Source organism: Melopsittacus undulatus, chromosome 9, assembly GCF_012275295.1.
Source record: "Melopsittacus undulatus isolate bMelUnd1 chromosome 9, bMelUnd1.mat.Z, whole genome shotgun sequence".
Lineage (NCBI taxonomy): Eukaryota > Metazoa > Chordata > Aves > Psittaciformes > Psittaculidae > Melopsittacus > Melopsittacus undulatus.
The window spans coordinates 44,164,548-44,186,690 of record NC_047535.1 but is presented as its reverse complement, the minus strand read 5'-3'; the positions used below and the strand labels follow the sequence as shown (position 1 = coordinate 44,186,690).

Here is a 22,143-nt window from a genome sequence, read left to right as displayed (position 1 = left end):
ATTGCCTTGTTCGTGGTTTTTATGTTCATTTCAGAGCCTGTGAGAAACACATCCAGACTTTATTTGAGGAACAGTGATTATCCTCATGTCTCCTTTGGCTGCTCTGTGCTTGCTGCAGCACCATCAGCGCCATCTCACACACAACCTTTATCTTGCCATTGTAATTTCTGTACCGAGGGGACAGACCTGTTTTAATGACTCCGGTAGTTTGCCTTTGAGAAACCTCCATCCTCTCCCCCTTCAGCATTAATGATTACTGGGACCTTCCTCAGTTTTTGTTATTCTTTAAACGCATTGTGGTATAACTACAGAGGTTTATCCATTTCTTATTCTTTTTAATTTCATATCTGCTGAATTATAACGTATTTTTCCCAGTGTTTCTCTCTCAATTGTCTTATTTCATAGCTCATCTTCTGAGTCAGCTTCTGGAAAATGGCAGCTGCTGGCATTAGATGTGGAGTCTTAAGAAGACCCTTGTTCTGACACTGCTGGCTTTGTGGGTACTCATCCTCTGCTCCTATAGTCACTGCTCTTGGCTTCAAGTCGGTTTGGTTGGTTGGATTTTTCCTGTTTGTAATTTCTTTTAGTGTGTTTATAGAGGATGTGTGGTTTAATGCCAGATGACAGTGATGGAAATGACATGATGAACTCGCTAGCTGGGACAAATACTATTGGTTAAAAAAGGGTAGCTTTAGAAAAACCAAAAACCATAAACTTATCCTTAAATTTGAAGATCTTTTATTAGCAGTTGTTTGGTGTTTAAATCAAGAACAAGCCAGTGCGAGGCTGGGGTAGCAGCTGTCCCCCTCCCACCAACCATGGCAAATGCATTCTCTTTTTCAAAGCAAACAACTCCCCTGTATCAATAGACCTCAATGGCTCTTGTGAAGAACTGTCCACCTGCAGGGTAGAGCACAGTCTCACACACCCCAAGAGCCTCTCTTCCCTTCACTGCTGCGAGGTGGCTTCAGGTTCCGGCTGTGGTTACCACCAGTGGTTGCAGGTAAGAGCCTCAAGCTGGAGGTTCTGTGGCATTTACCACATGAGGTCATAGAACCACTACCACAAACGCAGGCTGTGCGTCTTCTGTGGAGATCTGGAAGAGAGAGAAGTTCCCCCACGTTACCCTGTGAAGACTGAAAGCAAACTCATCTGAAGTGAACAATTCTGACCGGGAGCACTGAATATTGACCCCTGCAGACCCTGTTTATGAGAAAACTTCCTTAAACTCAGTTCCACTGCCTTGGGCCCAGCCCATTGCAGTGTTAAGTGCTCTTATCCTGGTTTAATTGAGAAGGGGGAAATGTTTAGAGTCAGCACTTCTGTGGACTTAAATCCTGGAATTACTGGAGTTAACACACATTGTTTAAGCCTAAAATGTGACTGGTTAAATATGAGCTGTTTCACACAGTTAAAAATAACAACCCAGTCTATCCAAGCCATTCAGAATACAGCTTAATGCTTTTATTTATCAAAATACATCCAGCCACATGCTAAAAAAAAACCAACAAACCATTTAACATTTTTATGTTGTTTTGATGGCTTATATTAAATGGACACGTCTTCAGACAGCATGAAGACCATTCTAAACAGACACACCATCATTAGTTTAATGCATCTTCAATATGAAAAGCAACATGATGCTGTAATCCATCAAAATTCACATAATTTAAATGTGTTGTTAAAAAGATAGAGATGGTTCATAATTATTTACAGTAGCAAACAAAATGCTGTGCATTGGCATTGTAAGAATCCAGAACATTCCCAAGTACCTGTCAAAACAGTGACATAAAGTTCTCTTCCTGAGCCATGCTGGGCATCAGTGCAGTCTCCAACTCCTTCTGCTTCTGCAAAAGGCCCTGAAATAGGGTATTAATGTGAATGTTCTGTCTCCCTCATGCAGCCCAAAGAAGTAACATGTCACTGTTATCGTTAAAACAGTTCAATTGTGAAAGCACAATGCTTTTTAAATAGACAAATAAAAGCAGTACAGTGTAACACATTCAGTAGAGAGGGAACCTGAGGTTATCTCCATGTGTATCTCCAAAAGACTCCATGTGTAGCAGAAGTAGGAGCCAGCCCAGTTTCCAGAGGTGACTTTTCCACTGAATTAAACTTAAGTTTCTTACTCCTCTGTGCATTGTCACTTACAGCTGTAACATTCCAGACTGTTCTGGTACCAGCTTTTAGCCTTAACATAAATTATACTCTAAGCTAAAGGTCGCCACTGCCATTTGAGTTAGAACAGTGTCAGTTCAGGATACACACATTTACTTTCAAAACATAACAGGTTCCTGCTTTGTTAATGGCTCTGGTAAGTACTAAACCCTGACTGTGACTTCTGCAGTCCCTTTATCAATCATTAGTGTTGTTATGGAGTAGTTTTGCATTTAGCTTGTTACAGCATGTTACAAAATGAAGTCATGCAGTTAAGTGCCCTAAATCAACCCAGAGCTAAGGGGATAAAGAGGTAACACTGAGAAGTGGAACAAAGTCTATCCTGTGGTTTGCAAAGGTTAAAAAGGGCCTGGACACAAGTAATATGAAATGTTTCCGTAGGGATAAGTCCCGAGGTCTTGCTCTGCCTGTCGGTGGACAGCCTGGTGATGGTACTTGGCACAACCTGCTGGCAAAAGGTTTCAAAACTGAGATGCTCTGGTATGTACTGACTGTAACTGGGCATAGATTTCAGAGGCTAAAGACTTGTCAAATATGAAGAGTAAAGAACAGCCATCAGTGTTGTGAATATTTGCATATTCTGGAACAATCCAATATATGCATGTATATAAAAAAATTTATAGACGAGACAATTCTGAAATAGAAAAGTAATCTTTGCTTTTTGCAAAGTGGAGTAACTGATGCTGAACTGGTGCCATCTGTAGGAGTGCACACCCCACTTCAGCAGCTGACGAAGCCCTATGTGCGTTCTGCACCTGGTAGGACAGTTAAAAAAGAACTTGACATGTTTTCAGTTAACTCTCTCCCAGAGCCAAGGCCCACTGAAAGAGTAATCTTAGCTATTCACAAGACCTGAATATGCACTATGCATCAAAAGTGTCCCTAAGTGCCTGCTTCCTAAGTTTGCCAATGTGGGTATTATCACCTTCAACCTCTTTAAATCTCAATAGCTTTAGCTCACCTCAGCAAATGCAAGGATCAGATTCTGCTTTGAAGATGGCTTCACTTTACTCTTAACCAAAATACCACTGAGAAATGAAGCCTGAATGCAAAATATGGAACAGTTGCAGGTATTTAACAAAAATACTAATGAGCACTGGGGAAGACCAGACCCAGTGAAACCCATTTGGAAGACATTAGAAACTGGCAACCTTTCAGTCTTCCTGGATTGCAACTTAATACCTTGGAAAGAGCCATGACCATTTTTGCTTGCACAAGGAATTTATCTGCTCCTATAGCACAATTGTATGTGTGGCAGAACTTGTGTCTTTCTAAAGCATAGCAGGTAATTAATAACATTAACTATTGGTACCTTTCTTGTACTTAAGGCTGTCAAATAGTCTTCTCTTTATTTTGATATGACTAGTGCTGCTGGTAACAAAGTACGTTAAGTATAGAGCCGTTCAAAAACCAGGGATGATCCTGATACATGTTTATCTTTAGTGTTCTACAAGAACAAAATGCAAACCTAAAAGTGAATGTGTTTGTCTTGCAGTCCCATGTCAGGACATTTAGAAGCATAAAAGTAAGCTGTTCAGTGATTGTCCAGACAAACAGCTTTAATCTGTCACAGGCCACATACTGTTGCCAACAGGTAAAGTACCAAATTCACTTATGTTTTAATAATGATATGCCTGACTTTTTTTCCTGGCATTCTGACTCCAATCAGGAAAATACATAACTTCATGCTTACCATCTTCTGGGCTCACCCACAAAATGCAGGAGTGAAATTTCATTAACAAGAGTGTTTTGTTAAAAGATGATTCTTTCTCCCCTTAAAACTGAAACATTCTTATTAGAAGCAACCCTAATGATCAAAACCTGGAGACTAAATGAAGCCATTCCTCTTGACTTCAGGTTTTCTCAGATATTTCTCAGTTTCATAGCTCATCTAAGGACTAAAGTGTCCATAGTCCCTCTGGATGACACTCCAAATGTAGAAGTATTGCATGAAAAGCAAAAGTAGCGAGAGGGAACAAAAGTGTAGAGAGGAGAGCCCAAACCTTAATCATATATGATGAAAGAATTCATTAAAGGCTAATGCTTTGAACTATGTAATGCTTTACAACGTTCATTTTGACTTTTAATGTATAAATACACACGTTTATCCAGTAACATTTTGCTTACCTGTCGTAATTCTGACAATCCTTTGAGAATTGCTTGTTGTCTCTCTCTAACTGCATCAGGATTTAGAAGAGGATCTCTAACATGATCAGAACTAAGAATCTGCCTTGGCATTTGGTAAGAATCTGAAAGTAAATGTAGATCAAATCAGTTAACAATACTCTTTATCGTTCTTTGTTTAATACTGAAGCAGTAGATTGTCACAGCTTGTGAAAATGAGGTTTTGGTTGCTCTCAGATTACATAGATTGCTAAACGCAGTTCAATACATAATACCTGAGAAATGCAGTTTACCTCATTAAAGGTAAGCAGACAAAAAAGGCAAATAAAAGGGTAAGAAATATTGTTGCTTTTTTGATTTTTTTTAACTTTTTATGTTTTGTTTTTGTGTTCTAAATACAGAGCATCATCTGTTTGCAAAGGCTTTTGCGCAGTGCTGTGACACACATGGGCTATGGCAAAATTCAGTAGAAACAAATACCAAATAGTATAAACTGCAGCACTCGGTTCAAAATCACTGTAACACTGCTTCTCTTCTACATGAATCGGTTCACAATACATTTCAGTACCATTGAACTGTCGATACTGTGGGTCATGTGTTGAAGGTCGAGTCACTGGTGCATCTGGATCAAGACAATAGACTTCATTTGTTCGAACATACGGAATGAACTGTAAAGAGGGAGGTCTTCCAGCTTCTGTACTGGGAGGAGGGGAGCTCCCCTGATGGGAATCTGGCTTGGTGTTTTTCTCTCTTCTACTACTGTTGTTATGCACCAAGCAATTAGAAACGTGTGTCTGGTTTTGTTGCATTTGGTGTAATCTGTTCTTAACTCCCGGAGCAGGTGATGACTCAGACCTGTGTGAAACAATTTGAGTTAAAAAAACCCCAAACAATACATAAGTAACAATTGTCTCCAATAGGCAGAGACAGAGAATCCTCAGAGGACTGGACTTGTCCTCATTTACTCTGCTTTCATACCTGCAGCGTGTCTGGTCTTGTGTGTTTTTCATAATAGATAATCAAGGGCAACTAAATTACTATTTCTGCTAAACAAAGCACAGACAGAAAAGCCTGTGGATTTCATGTTAGTGTAGTTATACACGTAAGTGATGCAGTGTATTGACATACCTTTCTTCATTCGCATGATTCTTATGTAATTGTTCTTCCTAGGAGAAAACCAAGAAAGTAAATGGTACAATAAGAAGCTCCATGGCTTGTATATTAAAAGCTTTCAGTTTTCAGGGCAAGTTTATTCTGAAGTTCAAAAAGTACTGTTTGAATGGGTTCAGAAGAAAGACATTTATCAAACAGACTCGTAATATCTATGAACGGAATTAAACAAGTAACAGGAGGACTGGCTCCAATTTTGTGTGTCTATGGCAGCATTAAGCACTATCAAAAATGTTCTCTGTATTTTCCAATTACCTTGCATTTGTAAGCCTGAAAGGTTCAGTCTGAGATCATGATTATTGGTCATGGGTCTAGATACATCAGTATCTAGATGTGATACATCAGTATCTAGAAGTGAAATCTATTTAAATGAAATCTATTAACGTATCCCATGGTTCTTAAGGTATCAGACAATGCTTTATTGTAAAACTCTGCTTAAAATTCCTTATTTCCTGGTACAAATTTCTTGAACATTTACCTTTCAATCACGTAAGCACAGAACTGACCACTAACCTCAAACCATCCAACTCAGTGTAACAAACCAACAGATCTTTAAAGGCATCTGTGAACAGTTCTGGATCTTCACACTGGTTTTTTGACATACACACAGCTTCTAAAGTATGTGTGTGCAAGCACAGTAAGCAAATGGTTAAACAGAACTGAGGTGGCCAGGAAGTTGTGAGAAAGGTGCTTATGTGCACATATGTATAGATACAGAGTGAGCAGGGAGGGGCAGGGAGAGAGAGAAGGTATGGATATATTCTAGAATATCTGCTTTAAATGAAAATTGTGTTTTTTTTCCCCCAGACACAAGCTATACCAACGTGCTTTCACTGCAAATGGGTACAAAATTACTCCACTAAGAAGGATGCATATCTGAGACATCCTCAGTAATGCATATTCTTTTGTGGAAGTAAAAATTCTCTTAATCAAGTAACTCTACCTGCACGCTGCTTTCATCAGGCTCCTTCTTTACATAACGAATCAATGGTAATGAATAAATGGGAGAATCAACACTTTGGAAGACTGAAATAACAGAGCTATGTCACAAAATCTGAATACATTCTGATTGTGATGAAGGAAACAACACTGTAATACCATTCTTCACACAAAGGATAGTGCCTGAAATTCTCAGTGCCTGAGTTACAGAACTGAATTCCCATGCAGGCAAAACCATATGGAAGATGAGTGTTAAAGCCCACACAGTTACCTTTCTGCCTCTGTGTCCCTTATTTAGTTCTCTGTGAGGTGAAGATGACCTGTCTGAGTAACAGCCCTTTTTTGGGCAGAGATTCCATGGGTTGTTTCTTTCCACCATCTGAAGCAGCTCCATTTGTCGTCTCACTTTGTTTTGTTCCCTTTGTTTCTGCAGCTGTTTAGGGTATCTTTCTGATGCTGGAATGTATCTTTTCCCAGGCTTGTTTATGTTCCAGTCAGGTCTTTTGTTGTATTTTTCTGAAGGTTTAATCTGTCTTTCTTTTCGTGCATACTGTTCATACAGATCACTGTAAATGCCACCAGTCTCTTTTCCTGAATCTTTATCTATATAGTGCATTTCCTTCTGGCATTTTTTACTGTTAGAGGTTTCTTTATATTCTATGGCAATATCAGGTGATCCACAACACACAGCTCTTCCCTCAGCTGGCTCAGTGTATGCTGAAGTGTTAAAGTAATCTACAAAAAATAATAAAGAAATTAGATTTTAACTCTAAGTTTAAGCTATTCAAATAATTTTAAATGACCTGACACATGACTTGTGCATGGATCTGAATCTATCATTGATTTTAGTCAAAAATTGGTTCTTACAGTTTTATAATGTTTATTATTCTTCTTACTGTGGAAGATAGATGGGACCAGTAGAGGCAAACAGTATTCTACCTGGATGGACCTGCAATTCTGTCAGGGTATTTAGCAAACATTGTAGAAAACTCTTCTAGACATTTGAATGTAAGCTCTCATGTTCTAATGAGTCTGGTTTTGTAACTCCAGAATTACTGAGGATGCTTCTGTCAGTATTTTCAGATTCATGAGGAACCCAGCCCAGCTCCATATCAAACTTGTGAATTTTCACACTGAAGACTACAAATCCATGTTTAAATGCCTTAGTAAACTTAGTCCCGCATGGCTTGTGACCATGACTCGCTCAACACCGTATTTCAGACTGCAGGATTTGACTCTGTAACTGGTAAGTAACAACTTTATAGACCTAGAATTTATTTAAAGAATACAATTGTATACTGTAATATACCAACATGTCTGTGTCTGTCCAAGTATTTCCTCTAGCTTTACTCCATTCTGCATGACAGTGATTTGGCTCAGTGTCACAAATACGCTATTCTACTGTCTTTCTTGAGGTGCATTGAAGTAACTGAATTTAAAGGCTGAATACCTGTCTGTACAGCAGTGTCTTTCCGAGGAGAAGCCTGCTGATCAATGGGGCTCTTAATGTCATCAGAAAAATTATGACTTTGATGTGAAACACCAGTATTGCAATTTTCAAACTCTGCACCACCTAAAAAGAAGCAGAATTGTTCAATTTAGTCACGTATGTTCCATTTAAACCATGCTATCAAGTTACCAGACTGCTGTGGTTTAGAACTCAAAGGAAGACTGAGAACTATGGTTCAGATTCTAATACTGTCCCTTTTTCATTGGAAATCTAATTGACAGCACATAGGACTTGATTATTCCCTATGCACTCCTGGTAGTATCTTTATATTTCTTCCTTAATGCAATATAGCATTTGGTGCTTCCTGAAATACAATGATGTTCTGCATATCAGCTAACACTGGTATTTGTTTGGAAATAAGTAAACTGAAATGAGATTTGGTCCATGAAGACAAGACACAATTTCTGACCCAAATGCAAACAGGGGGAAAAAACCCAACAAAGCAAACCCACAAATGACTTGCACACAAACACCAAAGGAATGAGCAAACTGAATATGAAAAGACTTGTACTTGCCAGCACCAAGATTCCTCTGAAGTTTGGAAATGTCATGTCCCTTCTGAGCCAAGTCTTCAATGCGCTGCTCTTGTTTTAATCTCTGTGCTAATTCTTGAGCTTTCTGCATTGTCTGATAGAGCTCATTTCTCTTCAGAGTCACAAGTTCCTTTAAAAAAAGTGGTAAAAAAAGTGATCATTTATTTTGAGAATAAAATTAATAGGATTATTTACTCCCTATGTAATCTTATTTCGGGTAGAGTTTTTTTTAAAGCAAACAAACAAAACCAGAACTAGTTGAGTGGATGCAATGTGTAACATAGAACTTTTATGACTATAAAGATACATTCAGAACCTCTGCTGTGCTAAAGAAAGGTGTTCAATCCTAGCATTAAAAAGCAAGTACCTAAATCCTCAAACTTATTTGGATATTTATCTCCTTTCTAGTAACTTAATCTTCTCCCAAATTCTGCCTGATTTCAGCCACTTCTGACTTCCTAGATCATTGTGCCAAATAAAAGAAGCGTAAATAATAATTTAAAACCCACCCTCCTCCTAAAGGCAGAACATCCCTAAACATGAAAGCGACAGTTTCCAGGTTACAGGTGCAAGAGACTGGGACAAGGAAAATCTCCTGTCCAAACCCCTATTGCTGTCTCATCCCTACTTCCTATTGCATTTGCAGGTGGAAGCATAATGTTTTTCCAGAGCTGTGCTATTACAAAGATGTCTTTTCCAATTTGTTACCAGTTTGTTCCAGAATCTAAAGGCAGATGCTGTTTCCATATAAAAACTCAGAGAAATCACAGATCTGTATTTCTGCAGGTTTTAGACAAGGGGGTGTGTTGGGATCACCTTGTCTTATGACACGGAATCTGCTACTGTTCCAGATATGAAGGAAACCATAATAGCTGCTACAGTGCCAAAAGGATGAATAAAGCATCAGACAAGGCTTTTAACCTTCTACTAAGGTAAGAATGTATACAAATGCAAAATCTGCACTTAGAACTTTTGGATTAAATCTTATAGGAAAGGAGTATTTAAAGCTCAGCAACAGTTAAAGGAGAAAGCTCTAGAACATAAATATATTTAATGCAGAGTGAAAGCACACCCAGTAAGAAACTTCATGGTACTGAAGCATCTTAAACACACTGAGTTACCAACAACAATAACTGGATCACATACTCTGAAAGTTTTCTTGTTTATTTAAAATTTGCATTTTGAAATGCATGTTTCTGCATTATTTCAAATGACAGTTCCATTTTTGCTAGTTATTCTCTTCCTGAAGAGACCCTTGTCTGAAAAAAAAGAGACTCAAACTTGTGTGCTGTTATTAACTGAGGAAACAGATTTTGATTTCAAATATCTAAATTTCTGACAGTTTTCATTTTCAAAACCATGAGATGACAAATTGGAAGGTGAAGAACAAGAAGCCTTTTCCTCAAACCCCAGTATTATTAGACCACCTGCACTAAAGAAAAAGCAAACCCCCACCTCCTTTTGTTTTTGTTTCAGCATCTCTTCTTCAAACTGTTTCTGCATTTGTTCTTTTTCTCGTGCTAAGCGCAGTTCATCCTCTTGTTCTTCCCATTTTCTCTGCTCTTTCTCCAGTTGTTTCTTCTTCCGGTTTTCTTCTACCTGAGCCATTATTGCTTTCTAGTAGCATCAGGGGGGGAAAAAAAGAAAATTAGAAGATATATTAAAAAAAACAAGACCATTAGGTTTTGTTTCATTTCTCATAAGGCAGGTAGATGCCCTCTTCCTTTGTATGTTTTAAAAGAGGCTTTTATTTGTCTTATAGAGAAATGATGGTCAAATTTTTACCTTAGGTACTGTAAGTAATATTTTGATCTAGCAGAATAACAGTTCAACCATTATATTTATACTATTTATACCATTACATTCTTTAGCCGGAGACATCATCATGCAGATACACGTTCAGCTGAAGTGCCACAGAAGTAATGTGAATGACTGTAGATAAAAGTTTACAGATTCATGGAGTGGGTACTGGTAAATATCAGTTCTCCTGCAGACATTGGGGACTGAATTAAAATGCACACAAAGCTACTGGACTTTTAAAGACTCCATGGCACCTTTTTTGAGGCAAGAATTCAGTTAGAGAAATGCCACCATCTCTCTACTAAAAGCAACCAGCAGAGTCTAACTGTATGTAGTACCATGAAACAACTGTAAATATGTGATCTGAAGTGTAAGAGTGCTTCACTGGGTTTTGATATTAAATCCCATGCTTTATTCATGAGACAACACTGTCTTTCATCCTTTCTCATTAAAATAGTGTTAGTCTTGAAAACAAGTTTACCTGATGTTCTAACTGCTTCTGCCGTCGCCTGTCTCTCTCTTCAATCTGAGCAGGGTCCAGGAGAGCTGTCATTGAACGGAGGAAACTATGAACAAAGAAACATGTAGATGTTTTTAGTCATCAGAAAACAAGTGTACAGACTTCCTTAATTAGAACCAGTTTGTTTTCAAGTAATATTTTCATACTGAAGTTATCCCATTATGTTAATTCACATTTATGAAATTCATTTCACTAAAGAAGAAAGTACAGTTATTTGCAGTAAATTTCATTACTGAACAATGGAAATACCCGTGTTTTCCAAAAGTGAAATATCAGGTATTTCTAAGCCAGATCAGTAAGATCCAAATATCAGATTTAAAGGATTTAATTAATTTTCCTTTTTAATTTTTGAGGAGGAATCAGAAGTGTTCTGGTTGGGAGGATGATTATCCCGATAAAGCTCACTCACCTGGCTTTCTGACTGTGTTCCAAGGCACTGCTCTTAGCAGCTTTTTCTGCATTTCCTGCCTTTAAAGGCATGAGACTGTCTGAAGCTGCAGGTGAGAAAGGGTGAGTAACAGCAGTCAGCTCCTCAGGATCCGGTGACAGGCAAAGATTTTCAGGCTGCTTTTTGTGCGTTCCATTTAAGGGGTGTTTTGCACTAGCATTAAGGTGGTTCTTTAAAGAATCAAAATGCACTGCCCATCTGTCATGTTCTTCAGCCTAAATACCAGTCAACAAAGAAACAGAAAGGCGCTCAATTACACTGTTTCTATTAAGCATGGTAACAAAACAGACAATGCACCTTTTGTAGGACAGGAACATTTGAAAAGCTCTTTTATGGAGCTACAATACAGACTGTAGTTAATTCCCTAAATAAGAAAACAGAAGTGTCTCTTGCTCTAAATGCAAGTCAGATGAGAAGATACACTCCTGATCCATATACTTGGGCAGTAAAACCATATTGCTACTGTATTTTCAGGGAAAAAATATTTTTTAAAATCAAAAAGTTAAGATGGATTCAGGTTTTTTTTGGTACCGTTGTGTTTTGGTCAGTTTTTTGTTGGTTTGGGTTTTTTTCCAGTTTATATTCCTATTCCATTCCACATTTTTTCTAATGGTACTGGGAACTGCTTGATTGAGAGATCAGTTCCCTATCCACCCTGCCATGCTCTGCTCCTGTTGTGTGTATACTCTAGCAACGTGAGCAAGCAGCGTCTCTTACACTGTCCTGCATTTATCCCTCCATTTTAAGTCTGGACAGTAGCAGAATGAATGTGCTTCTGAGCAGAGATATTAATCTCCAAATTCCTATTTTTAGCTAGACAGGCCTGTTATAAAATACACCTTCTTTCAACATCTCTCCCATCCACAGCAGCCACCACTGTACCTAAAACTTCTGCAGAGGTGATATACTGTGTTCAGGTCTCTCTTCTCCACCCAGACTCCCAGACTTATGTTTTGGCTCAGTGATGGCCATGGGAACATTCCAATATATCACTAGTAAAAGATTTTTACCTAAGGGCCTTTGGTTTTGCTATAGTTGTTTTCTCCTGACTAGAAGAACAGTTTCCCTGGAGGGACTGGAGAATGGCTGCCTCAGAACCTGTATTCTGCAGGTTAAATAACACAGCCTGATACAATAAACTTCCTGTGATGCCTTCAACAAAAAAGTCCTTTGTGTCAGAGAAGTTTCACACCTATTTTAAAAAAACCCAAGAAAATCATAGTCCATACAATTAGAATCCAAATTATTCTTCCTCCTGTTCCCTGAGTTTTGTTCCCTTTGAACTCTGTAGTGTGTAAGCAGGTCAGAGTGGTTGGAAAATTTACTCTTATGCACATCTGTGGTGCAGTATGCAGAAAGGTTGTGGGTATAACACAAGGCTTAAAAACAAAAGATGTAGAGAAAATAAGATTAAGTGCATGTTAACTTCCTTTCAAAAAGAGGCTGGAAGGAAGATTGCTGTTAGGTTACTAACTGGTGACTGCAACCATCTTCCCATAGCACACCTATCAAATTAGAACCCAAAGCAGCTAATAAAGGAACCTTTCACAGAGGAAATTTGATCCATTCCACAGTTCAGGAAAAGCACAGACTTGTGTTGTGTGCAGGTATGTAACCTGCTTTGGCAACAAGGGGTTTTTTTGTAGGGTGGGTAGGAAAGCTCTCTTCTAATATTACTAACTATGGAATTAATGAAGAATTTCTCTAGGAATTGTCTAACTATACACAATTTACTCTCATGCTTTATTTGAGAGTAAAAAATGTAGTCTTTTAATTTGGAAGGCCACAGGCTATCAACATTCATATCAATTTTGGTAACCAAGATTCCTGTTCACTAATAATACAGAACATCTCACAAGGTGAATACATCTCCTGCATGGTGAAATATATAATCCAGGGTTAAAGCTGCATACAGTAATTTGGAAAGCTGTATTCTAGCGCTAGTAAAATCTTGCTGCATGTTTCTTCACTTTAAAAGACAAAGTCTTTGGCAGAGTTGTGTCAGTATGTAAGAAAGCAGAGTATTCAACTAACCTTGAAACTACTACTAGTAGAAGTAGGAACATATAAAGGAAAAAAGTCAGCTTTTATATGAAAAACTTCCAGGGCTAAAACTAAATTGACCAAATTGGCCAACAGTGACAGTATTATAAGTCTCTTCGGGTATTCTACCTGCAAAGTAATTGTATTTGCCACTGTTTCCTTCTAAATCCAGCATAAGAGACTTATATTCAACTGCTCTGAAAAACCAAAGGGTTAAAAAGGTAAGGCTATTTTGTTCAATACTTTTTGGAGAAGCATTTAAAAAGGTTTTGTATGAGTGCACGTGTACTAAAATACTATTTCTAGAAACAGGATTTGAACACCACTGTGACACACTGCAGGTGTCTGTAACTTGCCTTCTCTTTTCTTGTCTCCTTCTGTAATCTACAGGAAATTTCCTTTTAAGAAGTGTGGGCATTGTCTCTACAGCACCTTCCAAACCCCAGCTCTTTTGCTCAATGGTGGGAAAGACAAAATATAGCAGTATCATTGCCTTCATCTCTGCAGCAAGCACTGTGACACATCACGTGAGGCACGTGTAGTCTATTCTCTGCCACTGCAATAGCAGAACACCACCGGAATTTATGTCATGGAAGAGTTTAAAGTGACCACTGAGACTGGGTTTATACAGAAAAGAAAATCTTGTATGAATTAGAAGTTAAGTTGGCCTGGAACAGTGCTGTGTGGAAACTGTGTGCTCTTTTGTGTTTATTGACAGCCTTACCGTATCTGGGTCAGCTGGTTCCACTTCCTCTTTATGGATTTTATTATTGCCAGGTTTTTCCCAGAAATTACCTACTTCTTCCAAACCTTCTTTCAGTTTCTTCTTCAGTGCTACCTGTTCATCTTCGAAAAATCAAACTCTGGTTAAGAATTCCTAATACTGACATTAACAGGTTCTTAAAAACCAAACCAAAACAAAAAGCAGTGCATGTCTGTATTTTGACTGTAAAATGGAATTAACAGAGGAGTAATAGCCTACATATGACTGCATCTGAGTCTCTGCCCAGAGATACAGAGATAACTAGGGAATCTCTCTGGGAAGATTACAAGACATTGAGGGCTTAATTTCCCAGTGAAAGATGGAAAACTAACAGATAACCACGTATGTAAATTCTCTCAATTTTATTGTACTAGTCTTGGACTAGTTTAATATTATTAAAACCAATGGAACTATACATGAAAGCTATTGACAATGCAGAATCAAACCCTAAAGTGAGATGGTCTACACTCCAGCTGAATTCAAAACACAAGACTCCTGCATGTGAATCATAGACAGCTTAATTTGTCAGATAGAATTTACTACTGTGTTCCATGTTTTGTTTTCTGACAGAGATTCCCCATGGCTGGTGATGAGGCAGGACTAGAAACTGTTTCATGTTCAAACTGCAATTTGATATATTCAGTCATGCTTGTAGATTAGGGTGATGCTTTTCCCACTAAAACCAAATGAATTTGTTAAGAATAATGGCTTTCAACTACAGGTTGAATATAAGAAAATCAATGGCAAGTAACTCCTAAAATAGTAAATGTAACTGAATATATTATTTGTGATAATAGCTATTTGGTTAACAAACATTTCTGAAAGAATTGATAATATTTGCATAAAATTATGAAATTCAAGAAAATCTGTCTTGGAGACTGTACTTTCCAATTTGTAGCAACTGCACTGATGTAAGTACATTTAAGAGAGTATAAGGAACACAAGTTTCCTGCCATCCTGAATGTAATAAATTGACCAGAAATATATTCTGTGAAGTACCTAATTCCTTCTTCCATTGGGTCTTCCTAAATTCTAACAAGGCTTTCTCCCTTTCTCTTTCACCAAACGTAGTAAACATGTCAGCAGGTTTCCATGAATCCTTTCTAGAGAAAAGGATAGGAAAAAGGTAATTTTACCTCAAAAGCGAATCTGTTGATTTTAAAGGTAACTTTTACATTAGTATTTATAAAGATTCTTACTGTGATTAAGAACTACAGCACCACTCTATCAAAGACGTATGTTTTGTAATAGGTAATGCATATCTACGTACGTAACTTTCTCTCCTGGCTGTGGATCTGCTTCTTGTTTCCTGCTTGAATCAGAGCTGGCTTCATCTGGAGCAGATGAAACCTCACAAGCTTTTTGGGGTAATGTTACAATATTATCCTCTGATGCCTCGGTAGTAGCTGTGGTAGAATATTAATATATTTAAATATATATATAAATATGACCATTGACCTGTCTTCAACATTGAGTAAATACTTCAGAAACAGGAGAAATTTACAATTTCTCCACTATTTAACACAACTATTGTAATGTTCAGGCACATTAAGTTCCAGCTTCACAGGGTATTTTTAGAGTGCTAGACTTATAGTAACTTATTGTTGGCTAAGAGCTCAGCCTTTGGAACTTTACTTCATTGCAGTGTGTCTTATGGCAAAAAACTGACCACCTCCATTGGTCTACAAACAGGAGGATATGCAATAGTTCTTATGCTTCTAAGTAGAGGAACGGGAAAGGAAACCCACAACTGTTCAACAAAAAGATAAATCTTTGGGCCAGAGGACAAAGGCACATATATTACAATATATTATATATACAATATATTACAATATACTCTTGAGCCCCACAGCTAGACCTCTTCGCATAACTAGGAGGGCTTATCTTTTTTGAGGAACTGGGTTGTTTGGTGGGTATTTTTCATTCTGGTTTGTGTTGATTTCCCAGACTCCTAATGGCAATGGTACATATGTTCTTTTTTCCCCAGTGTAAAATGGTTCCTTTTTTGCATGAAACATTGACAGAACTGCTTGCAGATTTGCTCTTCAATAAAATATATAATCAAGCATTCCTTAGTTTTTATTGTTAAAATTACCAAACGCATGGTTCCTAACAGTAACAGGCAATTTCACATCAATAATAGCAAACAGCATTTTGTCTGAGATTAAACATACAAGTAACATCTCCACAGCCTGCAAATAAACTTGAGTGATGAACTCTAAGTTAACCTTTCATATTTTGCTGTTTCCATGAAAGCTTCAGTATCAGTATCTTACCCATTTCCTCTTGCTTCTCATTATTAGTCTCAGAGATGCTTCCAGTTCCTTCTTTTACAGTCATCAAAATCTGCTGAAGCTGTTCTTGTGTTAAACACACCACACTACTTAGGTCTTCAGTTGATACACATGGGCTTTGAGGTTTCTGTTTGTGTTTTTTAAGAACATTCCGATTCTCTGAATCAGGGTATCTGTTTGTGCTATCTCTTTGGAAAATCAAAGAGTGGTCTTTAGTTGTGGCTTCATCTGAGGAGTGTTTAGTGACTTGCAGTTTTTCACCTTGTCTTACTGATGATCTTGATTCACTCCTTGGTTTTGTTAAGTTTTCCTGCTTGATACAAGCATTTTGCGCTGACCTCAGAACACGCGCTGTGTGCCTCATTCTCAATGCCTGTTTAGACGTTCTGCCTTTGTTACCCACCTGTTAAAGCAATAAGATTTGGCCATAAATTAAATAAGGAAATATAGTTGAAAAAATTGCATGGGTAACAAATACAAACAAGATTGAAGCAACAGGTCAAGTGTCATTTTTGTTCTCTGTTACATCAATAGACACTAACTCAGTATAAACTAATGAAGCATCTTCATGGGTATGACGAATACGGTGGAGGAGAATACACCACCTAAATGTGGATATTTAAAATTGACAGTATGATAAATACCTTTATGTAGCAGAACATTTAGAAGAATTAACAGACGTTAATTTTCCTTTTCTTTGGTGTTTCTGATGCCTGGTTCCAAACACGTATATGTTTCCACAATTCAGCTAGTATTATTTCAATGTCAATTCTTCTGTACTAAAGTTTTATCCTTTTCAAGGTCCTTGATCTACAGCTGTAATTATCTCCTATGTACTGAGACCTTTTTCTGCTTGCTTTCTTTGTCCAACCCATTCCAGTCATAGAACTTTTAATTAATCCTTTCTAACAGCTATTAAGAACCTGAGAAGTCAGAGTATCAAGTTGGAAGGGACCCATAAGTACATATTTATCTTTCACAAATATCACTGATTACAAGCATTTAGACAGTTCAAATGTGTTCCCAAACTTCTGTGTTAACTAGTTAATTTGTATGCTTTAAGCAAAGAAGTAATTTTTCCCCTTACCTTCACAGCAGGCTTTGATTTATCTTTCGGGAAACAAGCACAAACATATGAAAGAAGTGGTTAAAAACAACTTCCTCCTGAAAAAAACCTTGAGAAATTAGTAAACCGTTATATTCATCTGATTTTTGTAAGGCAGAGAGAGAGTGGGGAAGTACTTTTCCTGTAACATTATTTGATTGTGATTCTTTCAGTTTGCTTTCTTGTCACACCCTTCCAGGCTAGTCCTGGCATCCAACCCCACCTTATTATATGATGTTACCTGTCTTGATCACTGAAAGCCTAAAGAATCAATACTTGCATAATCACACTATCCATTATTGTTCCCCTTACCTATGCCCTGAAATACCCCTCAGTCTTTTAACACAAATCTTTCAGGATGCATAGATGTGTAGTGGTCTCAATAAGTACTATGTTTGATATAATTGTTAATAAAGATCATAATATTGACACATAGATGGGATGTGGTACTCAAGAAATGATGCACATAGAATCATAGAATAGTTAGGGTTGGAAAGGACCTTAAGATGATCTAGTTCCAACCCCTCTGCCAACAGTCGGGGAAAGTGGATTTGTGCTTGTATAGAAACATACATCTGACAGATCACAAAAATAGAATTTATTAATGCTTTATTATGAGCATATATTGGAAAAGTCTATTTCAGGTGGTAATAACGAGACCTAGCCTAAATAAATTGCTTACTGGAAACTACAACTGTTTATATGATAACTATAAAAGCTGCCAAACACCAAAGCTGCTTTAAAGTCAGAAATGTGACCAATGATATAATTCTGTGTAAACGAAGCACAGTTATTAGGCCTCTTCTTCCTTGGTAAGGAAGGTGCTATAATTACAGAAATTATCAAATTATGCCAGTCAATATATAGAAGTATTTAATTTTTTATGAATGGAGAGACAAGCTGTAAAGAGTCCAGATTATCTGCCAGCTGTTCACAGTGGAAAGAGTACACAGAAGGTCATTCTCAACCTACTGTTCAGTATCAAGTTGGTGAGCAAGAGGCCTTGTAATTAACAATGCAAATATATTCTTCCTAATCTGAAAACTATTTGCATAAAGCTGTGCTTCACGTTGCTTGGATCTCAGATTTCATTTCAAGAAGCTTTAAAGATCACTTGAGATAAATGATTTAAAGAAAAATACCATAAGCAGCTAAAATTAGCCTGGGCTTTCCATCCAGCACTTCAGTTTCAAGCTTCAGTCCATCACTGCAAAACAAGAGAGAAGGGAATCTGAAATATTAAGTATCTAGTAATGGTAAGATTTTTACATGAGTAACAAGGGCAACTGTATATAATTATAACGTTGTATTCATTGTTGGTCCAGATGGTCTTTCATACCCCCCAAGCTTCCTATGTTTGTGAGAAGTTACTTAATGTGAAGAAATTGACAGCTCTTGAAGAGGGTATATTTTTATTACTGATACCAGAAAATCTGGATGTAGATGTTGCACAGTGTGCTGAAGGTGCCACTCTGCATTTTTATACACAGCAATACGCTGGCCTCAAGAATTTAATAACCCTACAATGTCAACTATCCGGTACAATTAAAATCACAGGCGCTAAAGATGCGCAACACGTCTGCCTGGATGCCAGTGCTGATCACAGAGGGGCTGTACTCTGCAAACGGTCTTTAACTGTGCTGCTATGCACAGCTCGCACACAACCTTCTAACGCAGGACAGCACAGAGGTACATGGAGCTGTAACTCCAGGCCGTCAACCCGCACCCGGCAGCCGAGCCGAGCCCAGCACCATCCCCTCTGCGGGCAGATCGCAGAGAGGGGCCTGGTTCTGGCCGAGGGTCCCTGGCTGGATGGGGTGCTCCTGCTCACCCTGAAGGCCACGGCCGCTTCGAGCACCTCATTTCCCCCCGAGCCCCTCTGCAGACCCCTTCCCAATGTCCTTTACCCCCCTCCGGCTCTGTCACGGACATCGCTCCCCTCACCCGTAGTGCGGATGGACCGCGGGGCTCCTGCTCGGGCCGGGCAGGGGAAGGCCGTGCAGGGCTCCGACCATGAGGGACAGTCCCTCCCATGCCATGGTAACGGCTCCTGCTGCCAGCCCCGAGTCCTCCCCTCCCTGCCCTGTCTTACCCCAGGTTCATGGCTCTGCCGGCGGCGGAGGCTGAGGGGCCACACGTGCCCCCCTGTCCCCTGTGTACTGCGGTTGCCACCCCGAGCAAGGAGCCGGGAGCCCATAGGCTTCCAGGCAGCGGCAGCCTCGCCAATGGACAGATCCTACACTGAGGGGCCCTCCGCAGCGAGGCCTTGTGGGGGATGGAGTTCAGGGCCGGGAGAGTCCCGCTGCAGAGCGCAGCATTCCCGAGGGCTCTCCCGGCTGGAGAAGGGATGAATGGGGCCGTGTGGAGGGACGGAAAGGTGTCTGCGCTGCAGCGGGAGGGAGGTGAGGGTGTCTGTCCCTATGGCTCCGGAGAAGAGGCCGTTCGCCTTTTATTTGTCTTCTTTCTTCCCCCTGGTTGGGTTTGACAAAGCGAGCAGGGTAGGACAGGGAACTGCTTGAAAGAGTCCAGCGCAGAGCCACAGAGATGATGTGCCTGACCTGTAGGAGCTTGTGATGTAGCCCTTGGCACTCGTCGCTGCTTCTGATGGGCCCCCCAAACCACGCTCTGGGTGTTCGTGGACCGCTTCTGACGCTCCAGGAACCGAACGTTAATCACTGTCCGCGTAAACGTGGGGAGTAAATGAATCCACATTTCGCCTCATTTTTTAGGGAAAGCATCTTCAATTTACCGAAGGAGGATGTGACTGTGTTGAAGGGTACGGTCAGCTTCAGTACAGTGCTTCAAAGCCCGTTTAGATCTGCTCTTCAAGATGGTATTAAAGCTTACTTTTAAAGCCAGTGCTTACTGAAATCCTTAATTTCAAAGGATGTCAAGACCTGTCTTGGATAGTCTTGCTTCCAGATACAGTTAATTTTGTTTGGCCACAGGTGCCATATGTTTCGGGGCAGTGATGACTGCAGCTGACAGTAACAGAAGTTTGGCCCTTTGAGACTGCAAAGAAAACAAATGTTGTGTTTGTCAAACATATGCATCTTTCTAAACTTTTGGTGTACATTTTTTGGGGGGGGGCTGGGGGAAGATGTTCTCTATTGATATTCATAATTCCTTCTAATTAATTTAACAGTGGTTATATAACAAATTATGTTCTCTTTAATTCCCTCAAAACACTCAAAGTAAGGTGTTAAAAACACTTTAACCTTACTCTATTTTTTTTCCACTATCCTACTTCTCTCAAAACTTAAATCATTGAAATGAACTGTTACCATAGAAAGATTAAACCCTAGTGTCCTGCAGACAATCACCTCTAGATTGATGGAGGAGATGGCTGAAGCATTTTCTTCTTCCTAGTCAGCTTGCAGCATCTACAGTCTCTCAAAGCATTGTGCCTGTAGTAAGCAGCTCCCTAATCTGCCTGATTTCCTCCCAGCTGTATGTACCTGGTCATGGTGTGATAAGAGCTGCAAGAGAATGTTGTATTGTGATGAGTGGGGCATGACTTGCTATGTAAAGTTCACTTGTAATTTCCTTTTCATTGACTCATCTCATGTTTTCTGGACCAACCATGGCCAAACAAAAGGAAAGGAGAGTGGGCACTAAGTCATTCTTCACCACTTTAAAAAGTGTATTTCACAACGGATTTGCCAAATTAATAAGTTTCTATTGTACTTGCAGACTTACAGCCAACCGGACCTGTCTCCTCATTTGCCTCCTTGACAGCAGGTGGCAATCTAGTTTAAAACATGTCTTCAAAAGTTTAACCTTGTCATACAGAGAATCAGGACTGTAAAACCTCAGATTTTCTAAGCAAGTGTGAAATAGGTGCTTTCAGAAAGCTGATAATTGATCAAATGCTGCGGTGTCCAGGATGATACCAGAGTTAAGATTAAATAGTCCTTTTAATGCAAATCACAGTGGTTTCAAGACCTGGGGAAAAACCCCAGTGCTATTCTTTGTCTACGAGACCAATCCAGAAAACTTGTTCTACACATAGGGAACTGGAGATTCTATAATGGAATAGGGTTGAAGGGAACAATATGCAGGCTTAGTAGATAATTAATCACAAGTCTGTTTCAAAAAGCCCCCCAGTATTAAAGAGCAATTCAGGCTCTTATCATGATGATTGTTGGCTGTAGCATTATGGGGGAAGGGAATGCTTTCAAAGTGACAGAATAAGCCAGTCCTCTATAGACTGTGTTTAATTCTGTTCTATATTTAATGCTGTTTGTAAATGAACATGTGTGAAATGTCATGGAACATTCACACAGTAGATTACAGGAAGGCTATAATGCAAGTACACATCAATGTTCAGTTTTGATAGCTGCAGAACACTGGTCACTTTTTGTTCAGGTCATACCAGCTCTACAGTAAACACCTACATAATGGAGTTAATTGTGCTAATTGCTGTGCTTTGATAAAACTGCATGTGTTTGGTTGAGGTATCGTTAACAAAAAAGTGAGAATCAGGGAACCTGAAACAAAGTCACCCAGTAGCCCTGTCTGAATTCATCCTCACCCATTACATCCTTGGCATGCTGGTTTACTGCTTGTTTTCAGGCCTCTGAAACTGAACCACAGTTTCATAAGGAATCCCTATGTAATGTTTATATGTTGTGAGAAGGATTATATCAAAGTGTTTATTTGAAAGGAGAATTACTCTCTCCCAGAGCAGGAGAGTCCACGGTGCACTGATGCTGA

The 22,143-nt window shown here is 39.1% G+C and overlaps 1 protein-coding gene across 1 annotated transcript; it reads right to left on the bottom strand.

The window, feature by feature from the left end:
* Nucleotides 1-721: 721 nt before the first annotated feature.
* Nucleotides 722-19,590, bottom strand: CCDC66 (coiled-coil domain containing 66). The gene is made up of 18 exons (XM_034066380.1): nucleotides 19,520-19,590; nucleotides 18,570-18,634; nucleotides 17,410-17,432; nucleotides 16,305-16,725; nucleotides 15,299-15,434; nucleotides 15,028-15,131; nucleotides 13,990-14,111; nucleotides 11,184-11,437; nucleotides 10,736-10,820; nucleotides 9,910-10,071; nucleotides 8,437-8,584; nucleotides 7,862-7,984; nucleotides 6,683-7,146; nucleotides 5,431-5,468; nucleotides 4,871-5,157; nucleotides 4,306-4,427; nucleotides 1,773-1,859; nucleotides 722-1,096 (listed from the first exon to the last, which is right to left on the bottom strand). Exons 1-17 carry the CDS (start codon nucleotides 19,528-19,530, stop codon nucleotides 1,776-1,778), a joined length of 2,649 nt encoding a protein of 882 aa, XP_033922271.1. The 5' UTR covers nucleotides 19,531-19,590; the 3' UTR covers nucleotides 722-1,096; nucleotides 1,773-1,775.
* Between the last annotated feature and the right edge of the window lie 2,553 nt (nucleotides 19,591-22,143).

Coding starts and splice junctions, on each gene's coding strand:
- CCDC66 (XM_034066380.1), bottom strand. Junction 10,072..10,735: donor AGAAGCAGTTAGAACATCAG/GTAAACTTGTTT, acceptor TGATGCTACTAG/AAAGCAATAATGGCTCAGGT. Junction 8,585..9,909: donor TGAAACAAAAACAAAAGGAG/GTGGGGGTTTGC, acceptor CTTTTTTTAAAG/GAACTTGTGACTCTGAAGAG.